Consider the following 15,177-nt stretch of genomic DNA (forward strand, 5'->3'; position numbering starts at 1 on the left):
ACTCCCACATGAAAAATTCTCTTTAAGTATTTACTGTCTGCAGATACCGTTTCAAGATTTGTGTGACTTCAATTAAACTCTACTTAATATTTTTAAAAACTCCCATTACAAGAGGCTAATATAGCAGGAAGTCTTTAAAACATTAAAATCTATATAAACCTAACCAAGTGTTTATATGTCCCATAAAAAACCATAATAGCTGCACATTCAGAGTGAATACCAACCACCTGAAACTTTAAAGAAACTGGTTAAGACAAACCTAAATCAATCCGAACACAATACAACTGCCTGACTATTGAGTATTTATAAAACTTCATATTACTTCTTTCTGATTCTAAGAAAGAAGAGTATAAGAACTTCCTCCCAGAAGCCTAGACATTTTAAAACACATTTTCTATTTCAGCTTACAATAAATTATTTTAATCCTGAATCTTTTGAAATCTCTAAATCAAAAATCTCACATTACAAACACAAGGAATGCTATATGTAAGGCCACATCTTAATAAATTTATAATTTTTGGTTTAGTGTTTATTAAAAAATTAGTCTAAGGCTTCTAAGAGTCAAGTTGCTAAAAAAATAAAACATATACACCAGTGTTTAAACTGAAGGTTAATGTAGAAAACAACACCACAAATACTGTAGAACAGAAAAACAGAATGTTTTGCTACAGAAATCCCACTTAATATATTTCAGCACAGAAAATGTCTAATGTGTACAATGGATAAGCGTGCACTTAAAAGTACATACAACTACAGGAAACATTACAGATGGCCATGGGATGCAAATGAACTTAATGGATAAAATTTAAAAGGCAGTTATATGTAAAAGAGCTAGGATCTCAATACTGTGTTCTCAGTAAAGAATTACTGTGTTCTCAGTAAAGAATTAGAACATAAACTTCCTCTTAAAAAACAAGCTAATGCTTAAAACAAAAAAGTGAGGCCATCTTACAAAATACAGAAAACACAATGATCATTCAGGTATGAAAACCAAAATGTCGAGAGCACTGCAACAGAAAGTCTTGCAGTAGTATCTCATTGTATCAAACAGTATGTATTTAGGTTATTGGCACATTTTAACACATAAAGGAAAGAAAGTCTTTACCATTCCAACAATTTTCCTCTTTCACTATAAAATGTTATACAACATTGATTAAAACCGCCATGTTTAAGAACGGACCATAAACTAGTAGAAAACAAAGTAATATTCTCCATAGGAGAATGAACTGAAAATAAATACCTTAAGCTACAATCCATAAGTTTTTTGTGAACTCAAAATTGTAGTTAACTGCTTAAGAATATTCTAGGTAAATGGGCTAAATTATGATCATTAGCCACTGCAACTTACTCCAAATCCTGCTTATGAAAATCGACAAAACACTCACAAATTTATACTGGAATATCCTTTCCAAAACCTATGTCCTTTAACCAAAAGCACTTTCAATTCAAAGGGTTGCTTCAGAAGCAATACCATTTAGGTGCTATATCACTCATTCATAACTTTACCAGCTAAAAGGAACGTGACTGCATAGCACTAATAAATGCTATGGCTTAAAATTAAACTCAAGTTTTGATTTCATAGCCATTACTATTATTATCAAAAAGAAATAAAAAAGATCTCTGGGACTTTTTTTTGGTGTCTATGTAAAGATTAATCTCTTTGGATTGTTTTTAACATTAAAAAAGTTTTCAGTAACATCAGCCCATTAAAAAAGCGAGGGGGGAGGGAATGAAGAATAAAACAAAGCTTGCATTTTCACCTTTACTGCTATACATTCACGTATCAGATAAAGACTTTGCAAAAACTGGTCAAATCAAAAAGTTATTCCCTTTTGATGACATTTAAAAATAATAGACTAACAGCAAACAAGTACAATACACTCACACTGTCTGCAACAAAAGTACGTAATGAGATCAGCCAAGCGGGGAGAATGATATAGAATGAGCAATTTAAAGGATTCCACTGATTAAGAAAATGAAAACATATACGAAGGATTTAATTAGTATAAAACTTCCAGTTTTCATTTCAAGTTCAAGCACAGTTCCACTTTTAAACTTTTCAGAGAAAATTGTATCCTCATGGACATTTACTTACCTTTTAAACTATTAACTAATTTCCTTGTAATATTTATGTCCATACTTCTTCGCATTACGGCAATGTAATATTAAAAAAGCTAAGAAATAATAAAAACTAACAACACCTATACACAAAGCAAGAAAACTGATTTTGATACAACTCTCAAATGTTAAAAAGCCAACTACATTTTCAGCAAGATAGAACACTTAAAAAAATCATTTCTGAGAGCAAATAGTTCTGATGAACACCAGTGATTCCATGCATAAACACCCTAATCACAAAATGTTTTAAAATAAAACTGGCAATATTTGGAACAGCTAATTCTATAAGAGCTAGTATGATAGTGGATAACATGAAAGTGAAGAACTGCAGTTCTCTGGAGGGCTTCTAAGGTTGCACGTTACATAATATCCAGGGTGCTTAAATTAGCATTGTCCTAAAATTTAGCTATACTTTAAAAATGTGTATTATCAGAAGATCTCTCAAAGATAATTAATTTTAAAAACATTAAAAACAAGCTGAAAGGTTTTAACTCAAATTTTTGAAGGAGTGATTCAGAATGACCTTCCTAAATTGACACTCTGCCTATGCTGATTAAGAACACATGCTAGCCAGGTGCTTTAAATGTGGGCTCATATGCAAGGCAGGTTTGGAAAAAACCTTTGATTAGGTAATTTTAGCATGAATTAAACAGACTGCATGAATACACCGAACTCCTTAAACTGTGGAGACAGGTACACCTATAATCTCCCATTACACATACAGGAGAATACAACGCAATGTTAATAAGCCTCACACCCTTTAGAAGTGTATTTTCTGTAACTGGAAAATAAAACTAAGGCTTTCTGTACTCACATTTGTCTGCTGCACGGCTGCCTATATTTACATCGCCCATGGCTTCAAAAATAAACCATAAGCACTATCAATATAAAATAGCAAATAACCGCTGCATCAAATCAGAATTGTCAAAATATTTCTTCAATGCTAGCAGTTTACAATTAAGCGTTTCAATACATGTGTCTTGTAATTAAGCTGCATGACTGTAGCAAATCACTGTGGGTTTTTACTAAAACATTAAAATCACAAAATCTTTGTTGACCCCTAACACAATGACTGGATTGCTATGTCGTGAAATTTCAATTTTTTACAAGTTTACATACCATTCAGCAAAGTCACAAGCTTAACTAGGTAAAAACAGCTAGAAAAGCAGAATATAGAAATATTAAATATCCAGGTAATCACCTATTCTAATATCAAAATCAAGGGCAAGAGACACTTAATTAGTATGTTTAATTCACTGAACGCAAGATTAGGTTGATGCATATCCAAAAACGCTATTGCAATGTTTTTTTTTTTTAACGACAGTATAAATGTCATAGTAACATTATCTTTAGATATTGCTGAACACAAGACTTTCCCTGAGGTGTAAACATCAAATAACTTGAACAGCTTTACACATCAGCCCCATTAAACAGTTTATTACAACACTACATCTATTGTAATCAAAGTGGTGCTGTTTACAGACATTATCATATGAACATGTTTTTAACAAGAACAAACTACTATAAAACAAGCACGTACTTGACGTTTTTTTTTTTCCAATTGCTTGCACATTATAATGGCCAAATGTATATAACCAGTAATAAAGTTGCAAAAGCTTTAACTTTTTAAATCACACAGGTTTCCTTCAAATAAAACAGTTAAGCAACATAAAAAATAAAAGTAGAGCTACTGGTTACCATTTATGCAGATTTGCTTTATTCAGATCTATTCCTGTTCATTTTATCCATGAATCCTTACAGGTTCAGTTCAATCACAAGAAGCAAACTGCTGGACAAGCGTCATTTTTCCAGAAGGCTGTTTTGTCTTGGAAGGTGTTCCTCTTCCTTCAGCTGTAATGTGTCAAAATTTATGATGTAGATTTTGCTATTCCCCATAATACACAGAAAAACGCTGGCATAACTATACATACACAGGTCGTGCATCTACTTCACTGTTACGTATTCTAACACAAGATAAGAATTACCCGAAACAGTAGCTGCCTTTATGATGGAGAATGCTCCCAATTTATATGATGAGTAAAAGAGACATTCTGATTTCCTTCTTCTTAAGTATTACTGCCTTATAAATTTAATGACTGAAACAAATGAAAATGTAGCAGCTACTGTTTCTGTGAAAATGGAAACATTTGTAAGTCATTTTCTAAAGTATTCATACTACAAAAATGGAAAATGCCTGTATGATTTTAACGTAAATATTTTTCATTCATCCACATAAATTCTATATAACTCATAAACAAATGAGAACTGAATATAAATGCAATAAATTATTTTACAAATTAGTTGTATTTGACAGTATACAGGAACTTCTGCAAATATAAATCAAACGGACCTCCATGTTACAAAACTTGTAAATATAAGCTCAGTATGCACATGTAAATATAATGACATTCACGTACAAATCTTTAGACATATACAAATTTATAACAGTACTGTCACTCTATTTCACCTATATCAAAATATCTAATGTATATAAACTAAGCCAAAACAAGCTAAATGGGAATCTACAAATTTCACTGAAAACTCACAAAAAGGAAAAAAAAACCCAATAAATGAGATAAACTAAAATTTTAGGAATACATAAAAATGCAAACTTCAGGTAGAGGTTCACAAAGGAAACATATTCAATTAACGTGATATTAGTGACCACTGAAACACCAGTTATTTGAAATATCAATTCCAAGAGAGCATGTCAATAAGATGATGTAAGAGGCAAAAGGGCACAATGTTTAGTGACAGTCTTCCATAAAATTAAGAAAAATACTTTTTACTCTACAATTAAGAATAATTAGTATTCTGTCACAACTAACTATAAATTTTCTTTCATGTCCTTTCCTCCTCAACTAGGGTGTAAACATCTTAAGAGCATCAACACACATATTCACATTGCCTAACAGTAAAAAACTAAATTTTACAACTGTAAAAGAGAAAAGCAGATACTATAATCCTAAAACTTTTGAACTATTTTTATTTGCCCTTATTTTTCATATAGATACTTAAGCCTTTTTTAATGCTAACTTTTATTGTACTTTATCTTATGTTGATAAAGCTTTTGGTGGAATTATTTCAGGGAAAAAATCTGGAAGACGGCTGGCTTTCACATATCTTTACTACTTTTCAATATACTTAACAAACTGGTATTGAAGCATTTAAGAGAAACAAGGCATATATTCTAACCAAAAAAAAAAAAAAAAAAAAAAAGGAAATTCACAATTCTTACTGTAAGAGAATGCTATCTCCCTAATTATTCTGTCATACTGAAAGGGTTAATTAAGAAGGAAAAATTAAGTCACAATGAGCAAAACAAAAATACCCAACCCTTCCAAAAACCATATGGCATATTCTGCAATTTTATATCATTCCGAATGGAGAAGTTCTATTACTTTATATGTAAAGAATCCTGTTTGTGAAATTACAACATGTATCTTTAGGATGAATACATTTATTGTTTGCTTTAAAGATAAGACTTTTACTACTAATAAATCTCTAATTTTCACCATACAAACATAAAATCTGGGGGATAATCGGACAGTTTTTATTTCTATTTCTGAACACTTTACACGTATCCATTTGGAAATACAAATTTTACAATCTCAAAAAAAGGCAAAATTGAAGGCAATACAACCCATTTCCAATAACCCAATTCCATATTATAGTCTCAAATTTCTAGGCAAAAATCTACATAAACAAAGATATAAAAAAGAAGCTTAAAAGTAACAAATACATTCAGTGGTCATATTTTCAGAATACCATGCAGTCAAATCTATAACGTCAAAACTACACAATGTCTTGCTTTAGCTATCAGTTATAGAAGGAAGATCTATGTAAACAGATGTAAAAAAAACTGAGACAGATGGAATCTACGGCTCTTTAATGAGTATATAAACTGATCACTAAGTTAAAATTTCAATCCAGAGAAGCACCTGCATTTTGAGATAAGCCCAAGAATGATGGTGTGGGTAGCCTATCCCTTCTCCAGGGGACCTTCCCAACCCAGGAATCAAACAGGGGTCTCCTGCGTTACACGCAGATTCTTTACCGGCTGAGTTACCAGGGAATCCCGAGATAATTTAAGATCAAGCCAGTATTAACAACTCAAATAATGAATGCTTCTATTAGAAATTTATCCAAGAAAATTTACTGGTATCAGTTACTTCATCTTTCAAGTAAAAGATTCAAATATATATTAGATATGGATCTTTTACAGCTTTTCACATTAATATACTGAATTTGAAGGATTCTAATTTATTAACTCAGTGTAACAAAGTTCACTTTTAATCTGAAAATTTCTTGAAGAGAGAAATGGAGATGAGGTGGGCAGAAGACAGAGAAATATCTAAATACAACTCTTTAAAATCAACATCCCTTCTTGCATTGACTAGAACATAGTACACAAAATTTTGTTTATGGTAGATATTTACAAAAAACTCCCTTACTACCAAAACATTTTGTACTTTCATCTTTCCACTTCTAGAGACAGTACTTACCTCATTTTAACTAACGAATTTTATTACACTATGAAATATAACATGACTGCTGCTCCAGGCAGTCCACTAAATGGCAGAAATAAACTTCAGAGAATACTCATCTTTGCTCCAAAATCTGAGAAAATGGCCATTTTAAAATAAGCTGTGATTTAGATTTCACTGTGAAAGTTAAAACATGCTACCACCAAGGCATATTATATTAGTAAATCTGAACCGCATACATGACATCCTTACTCCTTTTTTAGTTATTAGGCTTCTCTTAAACAATGCTAACTGTTCATTCTAATTAAGCATTTATTCAAAACAATCAAATTCACAAACTAAACCAATGGTAGCAAATTTTACACTGAAATGAAGGTGAGAGATCAAGGTGACTCACATTGGTACTGATTTTTTTTTTAAAGAAACAGGGAACATTAATTATTTGTAAATAAAACCATATTCTTAAACCACAGTGAGCAAAACACACTACACATACATTCTAGGGATCACTTACTACCTTATTTTCACTGCAATTAACATACCTGTATAGTCACACAGGTTTTGCTAATAATACTAAAAGCAAGGAAAATTAAAAGTGAGAGGTAGCATATCCAGAGAAGCAGTTAGAATATATACGGAGACCATAAACACAGGGATGGGTAACATTAGTCTGATCTCAGATGACCTAAGAATTGCAGAAATAATGTTTAAATCTCATCACCAGTATCGTTCATCAGATAATTAGAAGTATTTAATTTTCACCTAAGACTCAAAGTAACACTAACTCTTAAGGAGATAAAACATCTTAACCTTTAAAAAAGAACATTCGATTCTTTCGGCTTTTTTGGTTTGTTTTTCCCAAATTAATGCAAAGCTAAAAAACTGAGTAAAGAATGCAAAACACCCTAAATCTTGTACAATCACAACAAAATCTAAGATCATAATATTTATGATAGGAGAAGAGAAACCATATAGCAAAGGAAAGTATAATTATTTAACCTATTCCCCATACATGATGCTTAAAAATCTAATCAAAGGAATGGATAATGATTTGAGAATGTGTCAAGTCATGTGTCGGGGAGACGAAAAGCATGAATAAAAAGTATTTTTTAAATATCCTTTCATTAATCTTTAGTATACAAACAAAAGCAAAACCATTAACAGAAATTTCCTAAGCAGCGTTGTTCCCAATAAGTAATAACAGAAACATGAAAGAAAATAACTATGAAAATAAAATTTTTTCTGTAAAAAGCATACAATATTAAAAACACTGAACTACTTTTGTTTTGCTCAGAGTGGTCTGAGAATTGAGGCAGAAATTACAGAATATAAAGCACAATGTATTTACATGCTGAAATTCACAATATTGATATTCTCATTAAAATATTATATATTTGAACTTAGATATTAAATGCTTTTAGAAAAACTAATACATTTTTTAAATGAGAGAATGCAGTTAACATTACCAACAGTTCAAACACAAAAAAATTAAGATGGGACAGACATTAACAGCTTGCCAACATCATTAAGTTTCCAGTTAAATTAAGAACTTGCCCTTTTAGCCATTCATCACTTTAATAATAGGTCACATTATTGTTTTATTTGTATACAGACTTAACAGTGACATTCACTTCAGCTTCCAAATTACTCTTATTCCATTTAGTCCATTTCAGGTTTACATAAAAGTTCAAAAGGACTCATATTTTAAAACTTCTAAAAAAGGTCAATAGACCTTATTTTGATGGTGATTAAATGTGCAAATAGTTTTTATTTGCTTAAGAAAGTTTTTCACTTGGATATATTTAATCCCAATTCCCCCCCACCCCATTTATTCCATGTCTATATCAGCAATAAATACTTTTTGGTATATAGCAAAGGTACAATATTCCAGGTTAACAAAATTTTTTGCACTGGAAATGCGTATGTAAAATTTTGCTTGGATGAAGGCACATAACAATATTACAACTCAATTCTGATTATAATGTACAAACAAACCATGGGAATATTGGTATGGTACACATCAGCGATTAAGAAAAAATGCCGACAATATTTAGTTTGCAAGTTAAGAATTCATAGTTAATGTCTGAATGTAATGAAACTCAAACCATGATATAGTTAGGTGTACCCATTACTGGAATGTAATGTTAGTTAATTCAAGGTATTTAAAATTAACAATGGACTTTTCAGAAAGAGTTTACCTATCTATCTATGCTAGTTTAACTAAAACTAGTAAGAAAGCCTGTTAATTAACTTTGGATATAAACTGGTTCAGAATGCCCCTAATGGGCATGTCCAGTCCTGGAGAAGATTGAAAAGCTATGCAAGTTCCATTCTCATGACCTCAGTTAACTAGAAGCTTGTTGGTAACTGACAAAGTCTAAGTAAAAATATAACTTGAAGGACCTGTATCTTACTTTAAATGAAATGGCTGATGAACATTAAGAATTTCACTGAAGTGGCCATAATTCACCTAAAGCAACTGATGAGCACTGGAATTTTTTTTAAGATGGGATTAGGCCCATTCAACTTGGGGAGAGGAAGGGGACTACATCTAAAAATCTAATGTTTAATTTCACATGACACAACATTCAATTCTTACATCCAAGAACAGTATCAATTCCAAAAAGCTTAGTTTTAAAAGTAAAAAAAATTTTGCCTTATATTAAAATGTTTTGAAAATTGTATTAAGTTTATAATACAGTACATGGAGAACTACTTTTAAATTACAGTTTGCTATATATTCAAGATGCATATTCAAAATACAAGGAAAAGTATTAAAATTTGCCTTTTCCCTTCAAAAAGCTCTTAAAACTGTAAGTAATATAACTTATCTGTAAACCACAAAAATAAGATTTACATTGCTTGTTTTCTAAGTAGTATTACTTAAAAAAGGATCTCATTTGTTAAAATATATCTACTTTACTTAAAGAAACTGCTATTCTGTCACAGAATTACATACAAATCTTTGGTTTTGCTCATAACAATTTAAACACTAATAATTACTGAATTTTCAGTATTTCCCAATTTTAGTTATGGAAAATAATCATGTAAAGAATAGTAACCTATAAGGGATTTGTTTTAGTCTAATTTAATTTGGATATGCCACCAACCTATGAAGAAAAAAATTCTGTTTACAGAATAACTTTTGTGTCACATGCACAAGCCTTATAGTGCCCTCTTCCCACTCTTCACATGAATAAATGCTGTTCACAAATATAAAAATAAAATTACACGTGAAAATGAAGTATAAACAGACAACTCTTCCCGCTTTATGAAAAATGTACACAATAGTTTTTAAATACAGAAAAAAAAAGACACAATGATTATGGTTTATGAATGAAACATCAAATAAAATTACTTCAAGGTTATTCTAACCTGAGATGTATGATTTGATACAACTTAAAATTCTCTATATGGAATATCTGAATTCATTTTAACTGAGTAACTTTCTTATCTTCTTCGCAAATCAAAGAATACTGTTTCTTTTCTTTTAAAAACAAAGCCCAGATGGCAGGAAAAGTGTCTTTTCTTAAAAAAAGTTTTTCTCAATGGTAAGAAACCAGCTTCCAACTAGCAACAAGTGTCAGATTGTCTATAAAATTTTTAGGAATAAATATAGTTCAAGGAGAGAAACTTTAAATTTATTTTAAGTCCAAGCATATTATAGTAAGAATTAATTCATCCTTTATATTTTAAATCACATGCAAACTATGTATGTGATTAAGAGAATTCCAATTTTTAGATTTTAGAAGTAGACAATGAGTCCTCTTGATTATTTTCTTGCTTTCTTAGGATCATTAACAGTCTGAAACCTAAAAGCTGTTAACTCAAGCAAGCAATATTTAAGGATAAGAGGTCGAAATGTTTACCTGTCATTACTCACCTGTCATTTACCTCAGATGATTCCAGAAGATTAAATTCAGAACAAGTAGTTGGACGATATAAAATGTGGGTATATACTGTATAAACAATAGCCTTGGAGTTATAATTACTATTAATAATAGGTATGCTAAAACCAACAGGAACAAGGAATACCCACCTTCTAACGATGACGATACTCGCGCTCTCGGTCACGCTCTCGATCCCGGTCTCGGTCCCGGTCGCGGTGTCTCTCTCGTTCCCGGCTTCTCTCTCTGTAATAATCATCATGGCGATCTCTACTGCGGGATTTATGACGCCGACTCTTTTCTCGTGATCTACTATGATCCCTTTCTCTTGATCGTTCACGTCTTCTAAAAGAAATTACTGGATTAATGCTCTCCATAATTAGCTTTAAAATTTAGTATTTTGATGTTTAAAAATACCCAAGGCAAAAAAAAACTTAAAAATACAGTTTAGACTAAAATATCCTGAACAGACAATAATGATTTATCAACTCAGCAACAAGCATGAACTAGAAATCCCATTTTAAAAAATATTCACCTAAAAATTGGGAACCAGACACACCATGGCAATACATCATACCATCTATTATAACCAGGAGCCTAAAAGAGACATGCAATATTTACGGAATGAAAAGCAGAAAGGTAAAGTAGAGAAAATCTCATAGAACTTGTGTTTTAACCAAAATATATAGAAGAATATATAGAATATATATATATATATAGAATATATATAGAGAATATATAGAGAGAATATATATAGAGAGAATATATATATAGAATATATAGAAATAAAATTCATGAAATCACTCAAAACACAATGAGACTTAACTACTTAAAATTATCACCCATTACTAAACATGTATGTAGGTATCAATCTTACATTTATAACTAGCCAAAATATGGTTCATCGTTAAGTGCTACCCTGCTAAGAAATATATACATATGTATGCTCGGAGGATGACTGTGCTGAGAAGCATGGCGGGAAGCAAAGAAGAAACTTAGTACACACGACCACTAGAAAAGACTGAGAAATTATTCCCACTGTTATTTAGTAAAGAGAAATGCTGCATGAACTTCCTTTAGAAACAAACAAAAAACAGGTACGTTAACCAAAGCATGTATCTTAGAAATCCTACTAGTCGAAGTTCTGAAATTCACAATTAGGAAATAACTGCCTATTAGTTTAATCTCTATTCTGTATTTCTGTACCAGACAGCTCAACTTAGCAAACATTATTAAGTGTTAAGCTTGTGATCAAGGTAGAAGTTATTCTGGACTTAAGAAGTTAAAAGACTATGTAAGATACAGTCTTCAGCTATGAAAATTTGTTCAGATCCAAAGATCCTTAAACTGGGTCACAAAAGTAATAATTATAAAGTTGGGGACCATGACAAAGACAAGCTCCTTTTCCTCGCTTAATGAAGATGACTCTACCACCTGTTAAGTACACTAAAGCCCTAAAAATATCATGTCAAGATTAAGCTTTACCTTTCTAAAATATGTAAAATTTCAACATTAGCAGTAATGCCAAAAAAAGAATTGCCTAATTTTTAAAAAGCCCTAAGAAATAGATCATAAACTCTCTTGTTCAAGAAATACTTATTTAGCACCCATTCTCTACATCATTACCAACACAGTAATCAACAAGACAGGTAAATAAGACCCCTCCCATTTTTCAATGTGTTCTAGTGAAAAGAAATAAGAACAATAAGTAACAATACTTCACAACAATAAGAAAGAACAGATTGCAGGCAGAATTATTAAAGAAATAAACAGAATAATCAGAATAACCTGGGAGAACACACCCTCCTAGAAAGATTGAATTGAGAAAAGAACAAGGAACAGCTATGTGAAGAGCCAAAGAAAAGAGCTTCCAGTAGAAGAAATACCAAGTGTTAAAACAGAAACAAGAGTTTGATATGTCAAGAGGAAGAGAAGGGAAACCAATATTGCTAGAGAACAGTGAGCAAAAGAGGCACATAATGAGGCAAACTGTATCATACTGTTTACAATGCTTACATTTGCATTATTACATTTATTCTGAGAACAAGAATTGTAAGAATAACTGAAAGCCTTTGAGGTGTTTTAAGCAAGCAAACACCTGACATTTATTAAACAACAACAAAATCACATTAGCTGCTAAATAAACAGTAATAAGTAAAATCAAAGTCCTACAGAGTCCCAAACAATATTTTTCTCTATTTGCAAAGCAGCAATTTTAAACAGACGTGAGACAGGAAAGTTTTACCTTGATCCAGAACCATAAGACTTGGATTCAATTCCATGCAGGCAATCTTGCAAAGAGCTAATAAGAACTTTGCAACGATCATCAGCAGATACTTTGGATTGTTTAATTAAAGAAATTGCAGTTACCAATGTCTCAATAGCACTCCCATAATCACCTGCGAGTGGAAGGAGAGAGGTTTAAGTCAAACAAATCTTGTTTTCAAAAATATCACCTAATCATTTGAGTCAACCATTTTAAAAAAGCAATGCACTTTAAAATGATTATAAATGATATCTTAATTTTTTCAGTTTCATCATTTGGGAAAGGCTTTAATGTACATGAAGTTTGTTATTGTTATAGCTGTATGAAACACATGATCATTTAGTAAATATGGGAATAAATGAGCTGCCCTGAGGCCCCTAAGCCATTAAATGTCAGGGCTAATACTTAAATTTATACCTACAATGTTTAAATGAGCGACTTCACTTTGACTTTTCACTTTCATGCATTGGAGAAGGAAATGGCAACCCACTCCAGTGTTCTTGCCTGGAGAATCCCAGGAATGGGGGAGCCTGGCGGGCTGCTGTCTATGGGGTCACACAGAGTCAGACACGACTAAAGCGACTTAGCAGCAGCAGCAGGGGTATTTCACTACACTGTGACATATAGTTTCCTTCAATGCCTTTTAAATAAAAGATAGATAATGATTGGGAAATATAAAAATAACTATTACATGTAGATGACCCATCTTCAAAGTTGTACTTAATAGGTCATGCCTAGACTTCCCTGGTGGTACAGTGGAAAAGAGTCTGCCTGCCAATGCAGGGGACACAGGTTCGATCACTTGTCCAGGAGGATCCTACATGCCTCGGAGCAACTAAACTCATGCGCCACAACTACTGACCCAGGGTGCTGCAACTACCGAAGCCTGTGTGCCGAGTTTGTGCTCCACAGCAAGAGAAGCCACCACAATGATAAGCAGTGCACCGCAGCTAGAGAGCAGCCCCTGCTTGCTGCCACCAGGGAAAGCCTGCCCACAGCCAAAACTAAAATCATTTTTTAAAAGTTCTAGGTCATTCCTAATAACATAAATAAGAAATATTAATACAGAAAGAAATATACAAACCAGCACTGGCATCAGACACAGCTCTTGAAATAGCACTGCTTGAGATTGCCCTATTTCTATTCATGATTTCTTCAAACTCAGCTTCACTCAATGGCGTTCTTGCAGTATCCATTTCCCTATAAAATAAAAATAAACCTTAAATCATACTCAAAAGATTTTCTAAATTAGTCATAATAGTGTAATGCAATTCAAATAACTGCTTTTGACAAGTGCCTCAGAACTAAGTTATTTTCTCATATTGAAATATGCTGTTTTTCGTACAGAGCAGGTGTATGCAAAACTCCTTTGTACAATCATTATCTTTCAGCTGAAAGAAAGTAGCAACTTAAAAACCCTATCTTTCTGGAAGTCAGAAATGTTATATCTAATACTGTAATAAATTATTTTGTACTTAAAAAAAAAGAAATGCTATATCTACATAACTGCAATAAAATATTTTTTCAGTCATACAAAAACATGTAAAAAATTGTTTTGATGTCTGTCTATATATGTATGTATATCTAAGCAAAACATGCTGAATGCAAAAACTACAACCCTATACAAGCCAGGGCCAAAATCTGGTTTCATTTATATTTGGATCCTTTAGGCGCAGAGCCCAACTCACAACAGAAGAATAATAAATGTCTAACTAATAAAATTTCAGGAGGGACAAGATCTTAGACCTATCTTGTATGCCCTACTGAATCCCCAGGATATCTGGCAAATAAAAGACCCTCAACACCTACAAATATTTACTGAAAAAAAGGTAACAAAACCCCAAGATTTTCTAAAGCTGCTGGACAACTTAAAAAATTGTGACTACGTGTGTAGTACAAAAAAGGTAAACGTTTTACCATCGTAGCTATTAGTTACTAGGTAGGATGTTGAATCGAGGCAAGCAGAAGCAGTTCATTCAGATGAGATGAGAAAGAGCTAATACAACCTTCTGCATGTTTATAAGGTATTATTATTATTCTCAAAACTTTGTAAGCAGTCTAACCAAATTACAAGTTTTCCAACATCCATGTATGATTTCAGATAAATTCTGTGACTCATACCCATCCTATTTCCTTAAAAAAAACGTCAGTTTTCTCCCACTTCCAATTAAAAATTACTCAATAATAACCAAATATATATACACAAGTATTTTTAGAAAAACTGATACTACAGAAATTCAATTATGTTAGAAAAAAGGCATGCGATTCAAACTTTAAACTTATCAAACCAAGCCACCTAACCCACACCCATACAATGAACACTTAACAGACAGCTGCTCACTGGAATTAAGTTGAATAGAAGAAAAACTGTGCTACCTTCCTAGATGTAACATTTCTCAAAAGAAAAGAAAGTATTCCA

General features: G+C 32.0%; 1 protein-coding gene across 2 annotated transcripts in view; it reads right to left on the bottom strand.

The window, feature by feature from the left end:
- Nucleotides 1–3,376: 3,376 nt before the first annotated feature.
- Nucleotides 3,377–15,177, bottom strand: part of CPSF6 (cleavage and polyadenylation specific factor 6) — a 28,236-nt gene continuing 16,435 nt past the window's right edge. The window contains exons 7-10 of one of the 2 annotated variants that reach the window (XM_052640072.1): nucleotides 13,843–13,958; nucleotides 12,738–12,891; nucleotides 10,645–10,837; nucleotides 3,377–3,969 (exon numbers count right to left, since the gene is read on the bottom strand). In XM_052640072.1, the coding sequence (XP_052496032.1) occupies nucleotides 10,648–10,837; nucleotides 12,738–12,891; nucleotides 13,843–13,958 (460 nt within the window). In that variant the 3' untranslated portion in view covers nucleotides 3,377–3,969; nucleotides 10,645–10,647. The remainder of the gene's footprint in view (nucleotides 3,970–10,644; nucleotides 10,838–12,737; nucleotides 12,892–13,842; nucleotides 13,959–15,177) is intronic. The other variant, XM_052640073.1, reaches the window with a different exon arrangement.

The sequence above is a fragment of the Budorcas taxicolor genome, chromosome 5, assembly GCF_023091745.1.
Source record: "Budorcas taxicolor isolate Tak-1 chromosome 5, Takin1.1, whole genome shotgun sequence".
NCBI classification, from domain to species: domain Eukaryota; kingdom Metazoa; phylum Chordata; class Mammalia; order Artiodactyla; family Bovidae; genus Budorcas; species Budorcas taxicolor.